The sequence below is a fragment of the Ursus americanus genome, chromosome 3 (genome assembly GCF_024610735.1).
Source record: "Ursus americanus isolate L20-20 chromosome 3, mUrsAme1.1.p, whole genome shotgun sequence".
Lineage (NCBI taxonomy): Eukaryota > Metazoa > Chordata > Mammalia > Carnivora > Ursidae > Ursus > Ursus americanus.
In genome coordinates this window covers 11,040,093-11,056,644 of record NC_142129.1, presented here as the reverse complement: position 1 = coordinate 11,056,644, position 16,552 = coordinate 11,040,093, and the positions used below count along the sequence as shown (strand labels likewise).

General features: G+C 39.1%; 1 protein-coding gene and 1 pseudogene across 1 annotated transcript; both read left to right on the top strand.

Annotated features, from left to right (window-relative positions):
- Window positions 1–2,495: 2,495 nt before the first annotated feature.
- On the top strand, window positions 2,496–3,119 carry LOC123789526 (olfactory receptor 2A2-like; annotated as a pseudogene).
- Window positions 3,120–15,619: 12,500 nt separating this feature from the next.
- OR2A7 (olfactory receptor family 2 subfamily A member 7) lies at window positions 15,620–16,552 on the top strand. Its single transcript, XM_045793608.2, has one exon. The coding sequence runs from the start codon at window positions 15,620–15,622 to the stop codon at window positions 16,550–16,552; it is 933 nt and encodes a 310-aa protein (XP_045649564.1).

Below are 16,552 nucleotides of genomic sequence, written 5' to 3'. Positions count from 1 at the left end.
TTTATGGTAATTACCTTTGTATAAGCAAAGAAAGCTCTTGAATGAAGCAAAAAGTCAAGGCTCAGAATATCACAGGACTTTCATGCGCTTTAAGGCATCCCTTTGAACTGCAAATGGTCAGTTGCCACACAGTGGATAAACAGTGAGTACCCATGTGTGTGTCCAAGATGGATCTCACAGCACTCTCCATTCAAGAGACTTCCATCTTAAATATATGGAAGAACAATCATTGCCGATATGTTTCATTACTCAGATCATCCTATTGCATGGGTCTTAAAAAAAAACCCAAACAATCATATATGAAGAAAAATTGCAATTTTAGTACAAGTGAATTCAGCTCACAATGATGTACTGAGAACTATTTATGTAGAAAATTTGCAACTGTGCAAAATAAAAGAACGTCTACCATGTATATTTAAATGTTATGACACTACGCTAAATAATACATGATAAACTGATTCTTTTCTGTGCAGCAGATGAGATCCAGTTGAGAGGTCTTACTTTTGATGTCAGTTAGATAAAGAGAGTAATTCTTAGAGTAGACCCCTAAAGTTGAGAGAAAAATCACTATGTTGGATAGAGTTTTAAAAATATTGTTGTGTGCGATGAATGGTAAATGTTTCACAATGAGCTTTCTAGGGAGAAAAGGGGCCTTATTTATAGCGTTTGCCAATGTCGTAGTGTAAATACTCTTACCAGGGCCAATTTCAAGCAACCACTGTGTCACCACTGAGCATGAAGTGGGGAAGGCACGAGCATAATCGGTGTTAGGAAGCCAATAAAAACCAGTTCCATCAAATATTTGGAAGTTACAGACAGAGGTTATAAAATATCCATGTAATTCCCTGTATTTACTAGGCTTCCTTGAAATTAGAAGGAATATATAGGATTGTTCTGGCCTAAAAAAATTGAGACGTGTTGTGCGCCACTTCCAAGCTACTGTGGTCGTAAGCAGGTATGCATCTTCCCTCTATTTCCCTGCTGTGGATTATCCACTAGGAGAACTCGTGTTGCATAAGGCACAGCTACAAGATGAGTGAGGGCTGTCTTGCCCACGTCTGACTTTGTGTAAGAGTAAAGTATCTATCAGTATAAGGCACTGAGGACTTCGGGTGTATCTGTTGTGTTGTGGCAGCTGAGTATCGTAGAGGAAGACTAAGGGTGGTGTATGTGATGGAGTCGCCACTTGGAAAACTCCAAAAACCTAGAAAGTCAGATACTAAGACAAGGTGTGTCTGAAGTGTGTCGAGCCCTTTGAGATTCAAGGGCAGGTAGGTCAAGGCAGAGGGTAAGATGAGACAAGGTCTCAAGGCTGGTAATTCTGGGGTTGCCCGGCTGGTTCAGTCAGTAGAATGTTAGAATCTTGATCTCAGGGTCATGAGTTCAAGCCCCATGTTGGGTGTAGAGATTACTAAAAATTATACATAGATGATTGAATGATGGATGATGATGATAGATGATAGATGATAGATAGATAGATAGATAAATTATGGGAGAATCAAGGTCTGCATGTTGGTTAGTCAGATTATCCCAGAGTGGATCCTCCAGAAGTGGACTCTGAGATGGAACTCACCAGCAGGGTATTTATTAGGGATCAACAGTTGTAGAAGGGAGGTGGAGGCAGGAAGCCTACAGTGGCAGTGCAGCAAAGGCCCATCCAAGCCCACAGGCACCTCTGAAACACACATGGCCAACCAGCTGCACCGTGACGCCTGGGCCTTTGTATCATCTCCGAGAAGCACATGCACCAGGATAAGCATCGTGGCCGCTGAGTCAGCCCGAAGGGGCTGCTAGCGGGCTGCTCTCTACCGGCAGCCAGAGCGAAGCAGTCTTCCCTTCAAGTGAGGACTCTCCCTGTCCACCGGGTTGAATTCAAGTTTGAGGAGCCTCTATTTTTCTTTCTTTGCTGCTGTTTTCTCATTTTCCTCTTATCGGGTAATGGTAAGAATAATCACAAGAGAGGATATTATTCCTAGTTGGAGTCAGAGACTTAAAAAGGATGCTTCTCAGGAGCCAGCATGCTAGAAGTACCCATGGTGGGGGGGCTGGGTGGTGCGGTGCAGTTGGTTAAGCCTTGGGGTGGAGCGCAGTTGGGCTCTGCACTCAGCAGGGAGTCTGGCTGAGATTCTCTCCCTCTGTCCCTCCCCCCACTTGTTCTCTTTCTCAAATGAATAAAATCTTTAAAAAAAAAAAAAGTTCCCATCAGATAGGACAACTACAAGGGAAGGATGAACCTAGCTTTACGAAGTTGAAACTGTGGAGTCAGCCACATTTCCCAATGAGGAATTCTTGTCCAAGTTAAGCTTTGAAATATCTGTTTTTCTTGCTTTTATTTGTCTCTTAACAAGAATATGAAAGAAGTGTCCTTTGACTCAGCCATTCCACTCCTAGGAATATATCCTAAGCTTTTAATTTAAAAGAAAACAATTTTTTTTTAGATTTTATTTATTAGAGGAAGTGTGTGTGTGAGGGAGAGAGAATCTGAAGCAGACTCCATGCTGATTTTGGTGGCGATGTCCTATGTTAGGTTTGTGGCTGTCTCCCACCCCTTCCAGTACACTGTCATCATGAATTGGAGAGAGTGCATAGTCTTGGCCATTGCTTCCTGAATGTGTGGATTTATTCTGGCTCTGGTACATGCAGTTCTTCTAAGATTGCCCTTCTGTGGGCCCCAGGAAGTAGACCATGTCTTCTGTGAAATCCTATCTGTCCTCATACTGGCCTGTGCTGACACCTGGATCAATGAAGCTGTCATCTTTGTTGCCTGTGTATTTATCTTATTTGGGCCTGTTTGCTTGGTGCTAGTTTCCTATACAAGCATCCTCCAGACCATCCTGAAAATCCAGTCAAGGGAAGGTCAAAGAAAAGCCTTCTCTACCTACTCTTCCCACCTCTGTGTGGTTGGGCTTTTCTTTGTCACTGCCATGGTGATTTATATGATCCCAGAATTTACTCAAAGAAAGGAGCAAGAAAAAAAGCTCTCCCTATTTCACAGTCTCTTCAGTCCAACATTGAATCCCTTCATCTGCAGCCTCGGGAATGCTCAGGTGAAGAATGCCTTGTACAGGGGCGCCTGGGTGGCACAGCGGTTAAGCGTCTGCCTTCGGCTCAGGGCGTGATCCTGGCGTTATGGGATCGAGCCCCACGTCAGGCTCCTCCGCTATGAGCCTGCTTCTTCCTCTCCCACTCCCCCTGCTTGTGTTCCCTCTCTCGCTGGCTGTCTCTATCTCTGTCAAATAAATAAATAAAATCTTTAAAAAAAAAAAAAGAATGCCTTGTACAGAGCATTGCAGACAGGGTCTGTGTGAGGGGAGGATAGAACTTTTAGCTAGGACAAGTCTTTTCCCTTTGAGATGTTGTTGGAGAATGACTTAAAGGCCAGAAAAATGACCTAACAGTAAAGTCTGATTAAAAAAAAAAAAAAAGTGAATTGTCCAAGACTCTACCTGAAAGTAGAAAACATTTTGAAGTGCTAGGATAGTCTCTGGTGCTGAGCATTTCTGTTCAGAGATGAAGCATCTGGATTATCAATATACTTAATACTATAAAAATCTATAAAGCCTATTTCTTTAAGAAATAAATTAGTATCTTAATTAAGATAATATTTTTTAATTGTTGAAACAAAATGACAACACATTGCCCTAAGTAATCAGTTCAATCATAAGCCTTCACATCACCCGGTAACAAGCAATATTTTTCAGAGAAATGAGCACCAGAAAGAAAATCTCTGACTACAGTAACTTAATATATACAATCATCGCCGAACTGTGTATTTCTACAATCCCACCAGTGAGTCATATGAAGAAAGGACTGAGACTCATTGCTGAGGAGCTAATAAATTCCAAGTATTCTTACTAGAGTTGAGAAATTCTTCGTATGTAGCAAAAACAAACTAAAACTATCTCACAGATCTTTATAGAAATATCTCCATCCCTCCTCTTCTGTGCTTTCATTTTCCCTTCCCACCTACTTTCTCCCTTGCTGTCTCCCACTTATGTTTTACAACACGTGTAATTAAAGACAAATTTATTCTCTAAGTACCTCACTTCCACATTATTTTTGTATCTCTTGACAAGGTTTTCCTCAAAGCTTCTGCCTTTTTTATTTTCCAGAGCAGCAAAGTATTTCAGGCAATAATATTTCACCTTGTCATGCCTTTCAATCATTAAAAAAAAAAACCTAGCAATATAAATTAATAAATATGTAGTGGACTAGAGTAACATAGTAGACTTGGCTTCTCGATGGATAAACTACGTTAATAATCATGCAGGGGGTTGCTTGGGTGGCTCAGTCTGCATTCAGCAGGAGTCTACTGGAGATTCTCCCTCGCCCTCTGCCCCTCCCCCCATGAGGGTGTGTGCTCGCTCTCTTTTTCTCTCTCTCAATAAATCTTTAAAAAAAATAACAATCATGCAGGGACTAGGACTTCCAGACAATATCATCAAAGTGACCAAAACATTTAAGACATACTTTTCATTCCTAAATGAGTCTCTTTTCTTATGAAATTAAATCATTAAGACCCCTTTTCTTTGGTAATCTTTAACTATATTTTTAGTTACAGTTTTAAGTGCAGGAAAAAGATTTTATAGATTTGCATTAAAAATAGTATGTTGTCTTGAAAAAAGTAACTGGTGTCAGACTTATCCTCCTGCTGTAAAAATTACGTGATCTCAACAACCTATAGTAAGCAAGGTTTGACAGTCTTTGAAATAATGGAGAAGATGGATGTGAGGGAAGTACCGCATTACCACAGCTGCCCCGGGAGGGCGTTTCCCTGGTTTTTGTGCAGGAATATGGAGTCCAAGCAGGGATCAGAGAAAGCAGTGGTCACAGTTCAAGTCTGCTAGGTGAGTTAGGAACTGGGGGTCAGTGTACCACAGAAGGGAGAGCAATAAAGAGAAAGTCCTAGAAACATAAAGTGCCATTTGAGCTCTTTGTTTTCTCCTTAGCTATGTGAAAATGGGCTAAGGAAATGGGTTAAGAAAGAGATCTAGCAGGAAAAAGCTGCCAGGAGACCAAATTTAGAGCAGAGAATCCGGAACTAACAAATAGAGGGGAAGATACTGGAGTTCAGATCCAGCCAGAATGGGGAGATACTGGTAAAAAAAACTTAGGAACTTAGTTGGGACTCCAGAAATCCCACATCTTGGGTGAATTGCCATGTCCTAGGGCTAGATGTTATATCCCAGCAGTAAGGGAGAAAATGGAATATACTCACCATCACACAGCCTAAAATTGGCCATAAGAGGAGCAAGGAGATCTTCAAGTAATTTAACAGCTCTCCAGAAAAAAAAAAAATCTCAAAACCCTTGAGAGTTTCTCTAGCATATAATTTATAATGTTAGCATAAAATTAAAAAAATTCCTAAACATGTAAAAAAGCAGGAAAACTTAATGAGATAAATCAGTTATCAGAAACAAACTCACAGATCATCCAAATTGGAATTAATAGCCAAGGATATCAAAATACCTATAATCAATATAAAGAAAATTTTAAAATGAATGACAAAGCAGAATATGTCAACAGAAAATAAGAATCTGTTAATCAAGTGAGCATTCTAAATCTTCTTAAAAAAAATAACTCATTAGATATATTTTACAGAAGACAGGATACAACTGAAGCCAGGATTGGTGAACTCAAACGTAGTTCAATATATATTACCAAAGCTAAAGTAGTGGGAGAAAAAAGAATGGAAAGAACTTGAGAACAAAGTAGAGTTGTGGGAAATACTCCAAGGGTCTAACCTTAATTTCCTAGTCCCTGAAGGAAAAAAAATAATGGAACAGATGAATTATTTGAAGAAATAATGACAAGAACCTATAAAGTCTGATAAGTGATATCAATATACAGATTCAAGAAGCTCAAAAGAACTCAAGCAGGATAAACCTAAGAAAGCTTCACTAAAAATACAGTCAATGATATAACACATTGCATGGTAACAGAGGGAAGCTATACTTGTGAGCACAGCATAACGGATAGAGAAGTCAAATCACTATGCTGTGTACCTGAAACTAACATTGTGTGTCAATTACACTCAAATTTTTAAAAAAGGAAAAAGAAAACCTCAATGGAAATGCACTAGTCAAGCTACTGAAAATGAAAGATTAAAAAACCTTACAATTGGTCAGGGGGAAAATGCATTACTTTCAAAGGAACAGTAAGATTTTAGCTGACTTCTTACCAAACATCATGGAAGCCAAAATATAATGGAATGCCATCTAAAAGGAGTGAACTTAAAAAGTATCAACATAGAATTCTATACACTACAAAACCGTTCTTTAAAAGTGATATCTCTAAATAGAAATTTTAGAAAAGAGGGAAACCGGGAATATCAGGAAGAAAGAAATAGCAAGCAAAATAAGGAGAAAACTCCATAGGCTTTCCTTATCCTCTTAAGTTTCTAAATTGTTTGATGGTTCAAGCAAAAATTATAGCATTAGCTGGTGCTAAACTTATGTAGGAGAAATCTTAAGGACCATTATACTATAAATTGGAGAGAGTAAAGACATAAAAGGAGATAAGGTTTCTATATTTAAACTGGTAAAAAAAAATGGCATCATTTGAATGTGATGATGTATATATAATATCCAGAGCAACCACTAAGTTATGAAAAACAACCAAAAAGCTATACAAAGAGATACAACAAGAGCACTGTTGCTAAATCAAAATGGACCTCCAAAAAAAAAAAAAAAAGTAACCCACAGGAAGTCAAGAAAAAATCTTAAAATTAAAAATAGTTGAGAAAAAAAATTTAAAAAGTGAAATATCAGACTTAACTCTCATTGTACCAATAATTAGGTTAAATATAAATGTCTACATATAACAATTTAAAGACAGAGAATGTCAGAGTATGTTAAAAAGCACAACCCTTCTGTTTCTTGCCGTCTGCAAGAAACTCACTTCAGATACAACAATATAGGTAGACTGACATAAAAGGACAAAAAAAGATACATGCAAACATTAATAAAAGGAAGGCAAGAATGGCCATATTAATACCAGAGACAGCAAAGTATTAGAAAAGGATATGATACGATGACAAAAAGTTTAATCCACCTAGAAGACCAAGAAGAAGACCTAGCAATCCTAAATGTCTATTTGCCGAAAAGCAGAGCTTCAAAATATGTGGTGGTAGAACCGAAAGGGAGATCTAGACCAGTTCGCACATGGTTAGAGACTTTCGTGCCCCATTTCAACAACTGATAGAACAATTAGAAAATCAGCAAGAATATGGAAGAACTCAAGAATGCCATCAGTCTAAAGAGTCTAATTGGCTTTTATAAAACATTGCTTCCAACAACAGCAGAATACACATTCAAGGACTGACAAAACATAAACCAAGATAAACTTAGTCTAGGCTCTCTCTCTCTCAAAGAAAAGGATAAAGTTTAAAAAAAATACATTGAACTGAATGAAGATGAAAACATATCAGTATTGAGAGGGAACTATTTCAATAAATGCTTATATTACAATAAACATGCATTCGAAAAGAGGAAAAGTCTCAAAGCTACAATGAGATATCACCTCACACCTGTCAGAATGACTAAAATAAAAAACACAAGAAAAAGTGCTGGCAAGGACGTGGAGAAAGGGGAACCCTCTTGCACTGTTGGTGGGAATGCACACTGGTGGAGCCACTGTGGAAAACAGTATGGAGGTTCCTTAAAACATTAAAAGCAGAACTACCCTACAATCCAGCACTCGCAGTACTGGGTATACATCTCAAAAATACAAAAACACTGCTTCAAAGGTATACAGGCACATCTGTGTTGATTGCAGCATCATTTATAATAGCCAAATTACGGAAGCAGGCCAAGCGTCCATTGATAGACGAATGGATAAAGAAGATATGTTATATATATATATATATATATATATATGTATGTATATATGTATGTATATATGTATATATGTATATACACACACACACAATAGAATATTATTCAACCATAAAAAAGTGAAGTCTTGTCATTTGAATGACATGGATGGAGCTAGAGAGTATAAAATAAATCAGAAAGACAAATACCATATGATTTCACTCATATGTGGAGTTTAAGAAACAAAACAAATGAGGAAAGGAAAGAAAGAGACAAACCAAGAAACAGAACTTTAACTCATGGTTACCAAAGGGGAGGTGGGTGGGAGATGGGCGAAATGGGTGATGGTGATTAAGGAGGGCACTTATTGTAAGGAGCACTAGGTGATACATGGAATTGTTGAATCATTATATTGTACACCTGAAAGTAATAACACCATATGTTAACTATATTGAAATTAAATGAATGAATAAAGGGCACCTGGGTGGCTCAGTCGTTAAGCGTCTATCGTCAGCTCAGGGCGTGATCCCGGGGTCCTGGGATCAAGCCCCGCATCGGGCTCCCTGCTCTGCTGGGAGCCTGCTTCTTCCTCTCCCACTCCCCCTGCTTGCGTTTCCTCTCTCGCTGGCTGTCTCTCTCTCTCTCTCTGTTAAATAAATAAAAAAAAATCTTTTTTAAAAAATGAATAAATACAAAATATGTAAATACATAAGTACATAAATAAGGAAAGTCTCAGATGAACAATAGATATGCCTACCTCAAGAACCTAGAAGAAGAAGAGCAATATAAATTCAAAGCAAGTGGGGGAGAGGAGGGAATTAATATAAGAAGAGAAAACCCTGAAATTTAAAACCAAAAATCAAGGCAAATCAATAAAACAGAGAGTTGGTTTTTTTTGAAAGATCAATAAAACTTAGAAACCTCCAACAGTACTTGTAAAGACACAACTTAAAAATATTGGAATGAAACGGGGGATGTCACTGCAGACATCAAAGGATGATAAAGGAAATTACAAAGAACTCAAATTAACCACTTCCTTGAAAATCACAAACTACCACAACTCACCTAATATGAAGAGTTCATTTGTATCATCCTATAACTACAGGAAATTTAATTCATAATTTTAAAGCTACCAAAACATAAATGTCAGGAAAATGACTTATACACACACCAAGAAAAAAAAAAAAAAAAACCCTGTACTCAAATGTAGAAGATTTTCTGGTAAGAGCTCAAAACAGAAACAATCCAGATGTTCACCAGCAGGTAAATGTTTATACTGTTTGCAGCCACACCACAGAGCATAGCTCAGCAATAAAAAAGAGCAACTATTGATACATGCACAACCTGGATGAATCTCCAGAGGAAAAAAAGCCAATCACAGAAGATTATATACTGTATGATTCCATTTATGTAACAGTTTCGAAATATCAAAACTGTAGAAGCGGAGAATAGGTTGTGGTTAAGGACAGAGTGAGGGTGGGCGGGGAGGTGGGCGTGGCTGGAAAAGGCACCAGGAGAGAACCTCGTAGTGATGAAAACGTTATGCGCCTCGTCTGAAGCAGTGTCAATACGCGGGTTGTGATTTTGTATCACAGTTTTGAAAGATGTGACGAACGGGAAAACAGTAAAGAGTGCACGGTATTATAATTGTAATATAATAACCCTTGTATTATTTCTTACACCTGCATGTGAACCTACAATTATAACAAAATAAAAGTTCAACTAAAAAATGAAAAATGTTAAAGTTAAAAACAAGTATTAATAACATAATTCTGACAGAAAAATTCACATGAAAATTTAAGGAAAGTATCAAAGTAATTTTGGAAAGAACAAAATTCAAAACTTTACACTTCTGGTTACAAGGTTTAATATATAGAGTTGTATTGCCCATATTAGTTTAAGAATAAATCAATAGAGCGAATAGAGAATACAATAATAGATCCATATGTATTTCACCAGTATCTTTGACAAAGTTGTCAATGTAATTCGATGGGTCAGTAATTCATCTTTGCAGCTGGACATCTTTATAAAAAAATAAACTCAACCCACGTTTCATCCCGCACACAAAGATAATTTGAGGTGCATCTTAGATCTAAACATGAAAGCAAATGATTACTCCTCTAGGAGAAAAATTGGAGTATGACCTTTGGGTAGGTTGTTTTCTTAAGCAGGAAGCTAAAAGCACTAATCATAAAAGAAGAAATTAAGCTGGATGCCATTAAAAGTAATAATTTCTGTTTATCAAAAGAATCGGTAAGGAAGTGCAGAGGCAAGCCACAATCTGGGAGAGGATAGCTTTAGTACTCATGTTCAACAAAGCACTTAGATTCAGACTCTGTAAAGAATGTCTACAAATCAATGACAGAAAAATCTCAAAAACTGGACAAACGATTTGAACAGGTACTCCCTAAGCAAGGTTATTCAAAAGACCAATAAGCATATGATAATGGGTTCAGTACAATTAATAAAATCACAAATATTGCAATGGCTAATATAAAATTAATATCAACTGGTGGGAAACTAGAATTACAAAATCATACTGGAAAACCATTTGGCAATATCTACTAAAATTAAACATATGCCTGTGCTAGGACTTGGCAATTCTATCCTTGGTATATATCCACTGGAAACATGTATAAGAATATTCATAGTGGTGCCTGGGTGGCTCAGTCGACTAAGTGTCTACCTTTGGCTCAGGTCATGATCCCAGGGTCCTAGGACTGACCCCTGCATTGGGCTCCCTGCTTAGTGGAGTCTGCTTCTCCCTCTCCCTCTACCCCTCCCCCCAGCTCATGCTCTCTCTCTTTTTCTCTCTCTCTCAAATAAAATATTTTTTAAAAAAGAATATTCATAGAATTTTTTAGTTATAATAGTCAAAAAGAATTAACCCAAATTTCCATAATAGAATAGTGAACTATTCATATTGAATATCATGCAGCATAAAAAATGATACAACAGCATGGATAAATGTCAAAGACATTATATTTGGTCACAGAAGCCAGACATAAAAACACACACACCAACTGTGTAATTTATTATATGAGACTCAGAAACAGGCAAAGCTAATTTATTGTAATAGAAATCAGAATTCCTTCCTCAGAGTAAGGAAATGATTTGGGGCAGGGATGCTGGGGTAAGGATAGAAGAAAAAGGAATTTTCTGCTGTGATGAGGATGATTGGCATGGGGCTTACACAGGTATGTTAATATATACAAAGTATTGGATCTAGACCCTTTACAGCTCTAGCACGTGGGCCATTTGATCGGCAGACCACATGGGCTGGAAGGCATCTCTAATAGATGGAAGATGTCACGTGGAGTCCCTGGCAAGCCCCAATCAGCGAATCGTAGCACAGGCAACAGGGGCCCCGCATCAGGGTCTTTCCTTCTATACCAGAAGACCACACACATTTCAAAACACAACTCTTGACGTACTACTGAGCCTTAGCAGAGACTACGCATAGAGTCTCAAGTAACTATAACTGCAGGATTGCCTACCGTGAGCTGAGACGTTATACGACCCACCAAGTCACGAGATCGAGCGACCATGGCAGCCGTGCGTCACACGAAGAATGTGGTATAACTCAGGGTGAGCAAGAGCAGAAGACGAAAGTAAGCAGAATGGCCCAGATGCTCACATCCCTTATCACCTAGCTCACTGATGATTCTTGCCTGTCTGTGCAGTGTATCTGCCACTCGGGTGGGGCCTTAAAGGTAATTGATAAGGGTAAATCTATCATTGCCCAGAGCTGGCAATTCACCTAGTCATTTACCTTGTGGGGACAGAAGTTGCCAGAAGTGAGAATATGCACAGACTCCTGGAAATTGCCAAATGATGTGACTGGTTGGTCATGGACCTGGAGGAAGCAAAGTGGGAATATGGGGTGAACTGAGCACAAAGTAGGAGAACCTGCATATCCCACATTAATGCCAAACAAGCGCGTGACTCTGTGTGACATAAATGCAGAATGGCCTAGAATGTGGGACCTCTCTTGGCAAGGCCAAGTGGGATGCCCAGAATGAGCTGAAAGGGACTTCCAAGGGAGATGCCATGAAAAATTACACGTACGAAGCAGAAGATCTAAAGACAAAATAGATAAGGGACTGGATTTGGCTACTAGGCACACATTTCCTCTAACCTGATGTAATGCCTTGTTTTTCTAATACTGTGGACAAAGTCCAATGATGAAAATAACTGGTCAACCCAGTTCCTCAAGACTGTCCAGGATATAATTCTAACAGATTATGGCCTGAAGTGGCTTCTGAGTAGTTTTTATCCGTAGATAAATTAAAAGTGCATTTGTTAAAAACCCATCATTAAACAATCAGGTACAAGACGGTTCAGTCCGAATGTCAGCCAGCCTTTGTTCTTGGCCATCCCAGTGATTGCAGAGTGAGCACACCAATGCAGTAGCCATGGCAACAGAGATGGAGGCTTTGCATGAATCCAACAGCATAGGCTGCCCCCCACCAAGACTTCTCTACTCTGCTGTTCTGCTCAGCTGAATATATGTTCTGTCAGCAGCAGAGACCAATGCTGGGCTCTCAATATGGCACTCAGTATTGGTCTCTTAAGGAGACCAATAAGTCAGCCGTTGGCATTCCAATTCCTTCCACCCTATATGGAGCAATGATCCATCATGATTGTGGAAGATACACATTGCAACTATGAATTTCCCTGTCTTGTCTGCAGTACCTTGGTCAGTACCTCTATTGGAGGGCAATTAGAATATCTGATTTCTGATTTGCTTTCCAACATAACATCACCTTGGTCCATTAGACCTGTTTCACAGCTAATGAAGTAACAATGGGCAAACGACCAAGGGATTCACTGCTCCCAGGTTACATTGTGTTACTCAGAAATTGTGGGCCTGATAGAAATTGTGCCCTGACACACAGATTTAGGGCACTGGGTTATGGATAAAATCCTGCAGAATATACTGTGATAGTATATGCCTCCTTCGGTAGGTGGATTACATATTTAGCCTCATCCATAAGGGTAGAGAGGGTAGGAGTTGGCCGTCCACTTTACAAAGCTCTATCTATCCCATGAGGGCAAGATCTGAAGTTACCAAAAAGGGAAAATTTTCAAAAGTAAACGTTGCTCAGCCCTTGTGCTCATCTGTTCTTCCAGAAAGGTCAACAAACACCAGGGCATGTCTAACACCAATTCCCAGCATGAATGTCCACACATCTCTAGATCTATGCTCCAGAATGTAGGATCTGAGTTGCTGTCTAAAATGGTGTAATGAGGGATGCCTGGGTGGCTCAGTTGGTTAAGCATCTGCCTTTGGCTCAGGTCATGACCCCAGGGTCCTGGGATGGAGCCCCAGGTCTGTCTCCCTGCTCAATGGGGAGCCTGCTTCTCTCTCTGCCTGCCACTCCCCCTGCTTGTGTGTGTGCTCTCTCTCTGACAAAAAAAATGAATAAAATATTTTTTAAAAAATAATGTAACAATTAAGACCTTTGAATTCAAACTCATTTTCCTACCACCTTCAGGATGGTTGGAAAATTAGACTACACTAAAGGAAATAAGGCTGCTTCTTAATGTCAAGGTTCTATTTCACTATCAAAGAATAACTGGGCATAGGTTGTTGAATCTCCTGAATGTTTAGGACCTGGAACAACATAAAAATTCATGAAACTGTAACAAATTCGTGTACTTGGGTAGCTGCAATATTTATGTGGTTCCAGAGTATGACTTCATATGTGTGTATTCCTTTAATTATGAAGGGACTTCTTGTTTTTTACCTTAATTTCCAAAGATCTCACTATCTCTCTGGCTTCCTGAAAGACAGAAGTAGACAGGGACTGCCAGTCTTCTCCCCTCTCAGGAGAATAACAGTGGCTGAGTTCTTCATGTCTCTGTAGGGAGCATGCTGGTACAACGGAGACCTACCGTCTCGTACCCTACACAGATCTCTCATGGCGATTGGGAAGGTACCTTGTGGAGATGATAAATTAATAAAGCCTTCTCTTAAAGGCAACTTGAAGAGCAAAGATCTTTCCTTGGCAGGCCTTAGATGAGCAAAAAGGCTTCTAGCACCATCAGTAACTTCAGCCACATTAGATATGTTTGCCTTTTCTGCATGAAGATTTACTGGGGTCTTTATACAACAGTCCTCTCTAGACACACAGGTTTCCTAATTGCCTCTGTGAGTTCTGGTCAAATATATTTTAAAATCATTTTCGTTGCCTCTTAGCTTCTACTATCACTATTTAATATCATACAAAAGTACATTGTTATTGATGCTTTAAGTTTGCTCATTGATAGTTTAAATAATAGGATATTCTGAGTAAAATATATTATTGAACTATCAATATATCAATACAATCAATGTATTAGTGGCTATTTTTGACTAGTAGCTACTTTTAAGGTAAGGAGGTAAGTGTGTTTAAGTGACTTTCTGGTAGACATTTAATATTAAACAAAAAAACCAGCACTTCATTATTAAAAAATTAGATTTAGAGTGTCACTCATAGAGGGAAGTCAAATATCTAAATATCTAAGGAAGACTATCTGGAGTTATTGAGTAAGTGCACAAATGCTTATCTATTCACTATGTGCGGTAGTAGAGGCCGGAGGGCCAGCAGTGAGTAGGAGCTCGGAGCTCCTATCATGACGGCTCCACCCGCAGAACAATGGTAGGTACAACACAGGAGATCAGTAAATACTTGAAATTATTTCCAACATCCTGCACATGACACGTATTATTGGAATGGTAATAAGAGAGTTTCAGTGCAAATGAGATCATTTTTAAGCAGGCTTATAACTTTGTAGCCATTTAAATTAAGAATTTATTGCTCATCCTCGCTGTCTCCAAGACAAGGTGATCTTACATAAAGAATGGGAATAAAGTTTACGTGAGAAGCACGATATCATGTTTGTCCTTACATTTTCCTGTGGAATCATAGAGTCAGACAGATGATTTAGTTCACTCTCTCAAGGACTTCAGAGACCCCTTCTGCAGTATCCTTCACAGTAGCTATCGTCACCTGCAGAGACGGTGTCTAAAACTGGGTGTTTCTGGAGTATTTATCAATATTGAGTTGAAATAAAAAAAAAGTTACTGATTCTATGTTTAGATCAACAATAGTATAAATCTATTCTGTCATTACATAAATGTTCATCTAAATATTGTGGAAATCTGAAAAACACAAGTGAAATTTTAGGATGAAAATAAGTCTTTATACTTGATCAGGAGGAGATTTGGTGAGGTATTAGTTGTGGAGGTGACAGTAGATGCAAGAGTGGGAAGTGTGTTAAGACAGGCAGGTGAGAGGTTAATGGCTAATGGCGAATATGGTCAATGGTATATCTAACCCTAGTATATTCTATCCTTACTGATCCCTTCCAACTCGAGATTAGACTTATTGCAGTTTAAGGACTTGAGCATGCCTATCAGTTAAGAGTCATTATTTTTGAAAAAAAAAAATCAGAATAATTCTAATACAAGCAAAGAAAGGCAGAATTTATTCGAAGGACACGGTGTAGCTCACTGAATGAAACAAAAACCATGTATTTGATTAACATGTGACAAAATATTTATTTTGAACATTTAGCCTCTGCCAAAAACATTAACAACAACAAAGGAAACATGTATTTGTGTGTGTATATCTATTTTTAAATTAATTTGGGGGCTACTGAAGTCTTGAAACATTCATTAAACTACACAAAAATTTACTGAAAGTGTTTCTGAACACTTTTCTATCCTATAAAAAGGTTTCAAACAAGTTAACATAAATCTATTTTTAAAGATTTCGTTTAAATATAAATATTAACTCAATTTATCCTGTCATAGGGATATGGGAGACAATATGACATCTATCACAGAGTTCACCCTAATGGGATTTCCCCTTGGCTTGAGGGTTCAGCTTCTTCTCTTTGGGCTCTTCTCCCTCTTCTTTGTCTTCACCCTGCTGGGGAACGGGCTCATCCTGGGGCTCATCTCGCTGGACTCCAGACTGCACACCCCCATGTACTTCTTCCTCTCCCACCTGGCCATCGTCGACATAGCCTACGCCTGCAACACGGTGCCCCAGATGCTGGTGAACCTCCTGAATCCAGATAAGCCCATCTCCTTTGCTGGCTGCTTGACACAGACCTTTCTCTTTTTGACATTTGCTGTCACAGAATGTCTTCTCCTGGTGGTGATGTCTTATGATCGGTATGTGGCCATCTGCCACCCCCTCCGATATTCTGTGGTCATGAGCTGGAGGGTCTGCGTCACCCTGGTGCTGACTTCTTGGACCACTGGAGTCCTTCTGTCTTTGATTCATCTCATGTTACTTCTACCCTTACCCTTCTGTAGATTCCAAAAAATCAATCACTTTTTCTGTGAAATCATGGCTGTTCTCAAACTTGTCTGTGCAGATAGGCATATCAATGAGATTGTAGTATTAGCTGGAGCAGTGTCTGTGCTAGTGGGACCCCTCTCCTCCATTGTAATCTCATATATGTGCATCCTCTCTGCCATCCTTAGAATCCAGTCTGGGGAAGGTCAAAGAAAAGCCTTCTCCACCTGCTCCTCCCATCTCTGCGTGGTTGGGCTCTTTTACGGCACAGCTATTATAACGTATGTTGGGCCCAGGTATGGGAACCCCAAGGAGCAGAAGAAATATCTCCTCCTGTTTCATAGCCTTTTCAATCCCATGCTCAACCCCCTGATCTATAGTCTGAGGAACTTGGAAGTGAAGAATGCCTTGAAGAGAGTGCTGGGAACAGAGAGAGACTTATGA

Coding starts and splice junctions, on each gene's coding strand:
- OR2A7 (XM_045793608.2), top strand. CDS start 15,620: ATGGGAGACAATATGACATCTATCACAGAGTTCACCCTAATGGGATTT.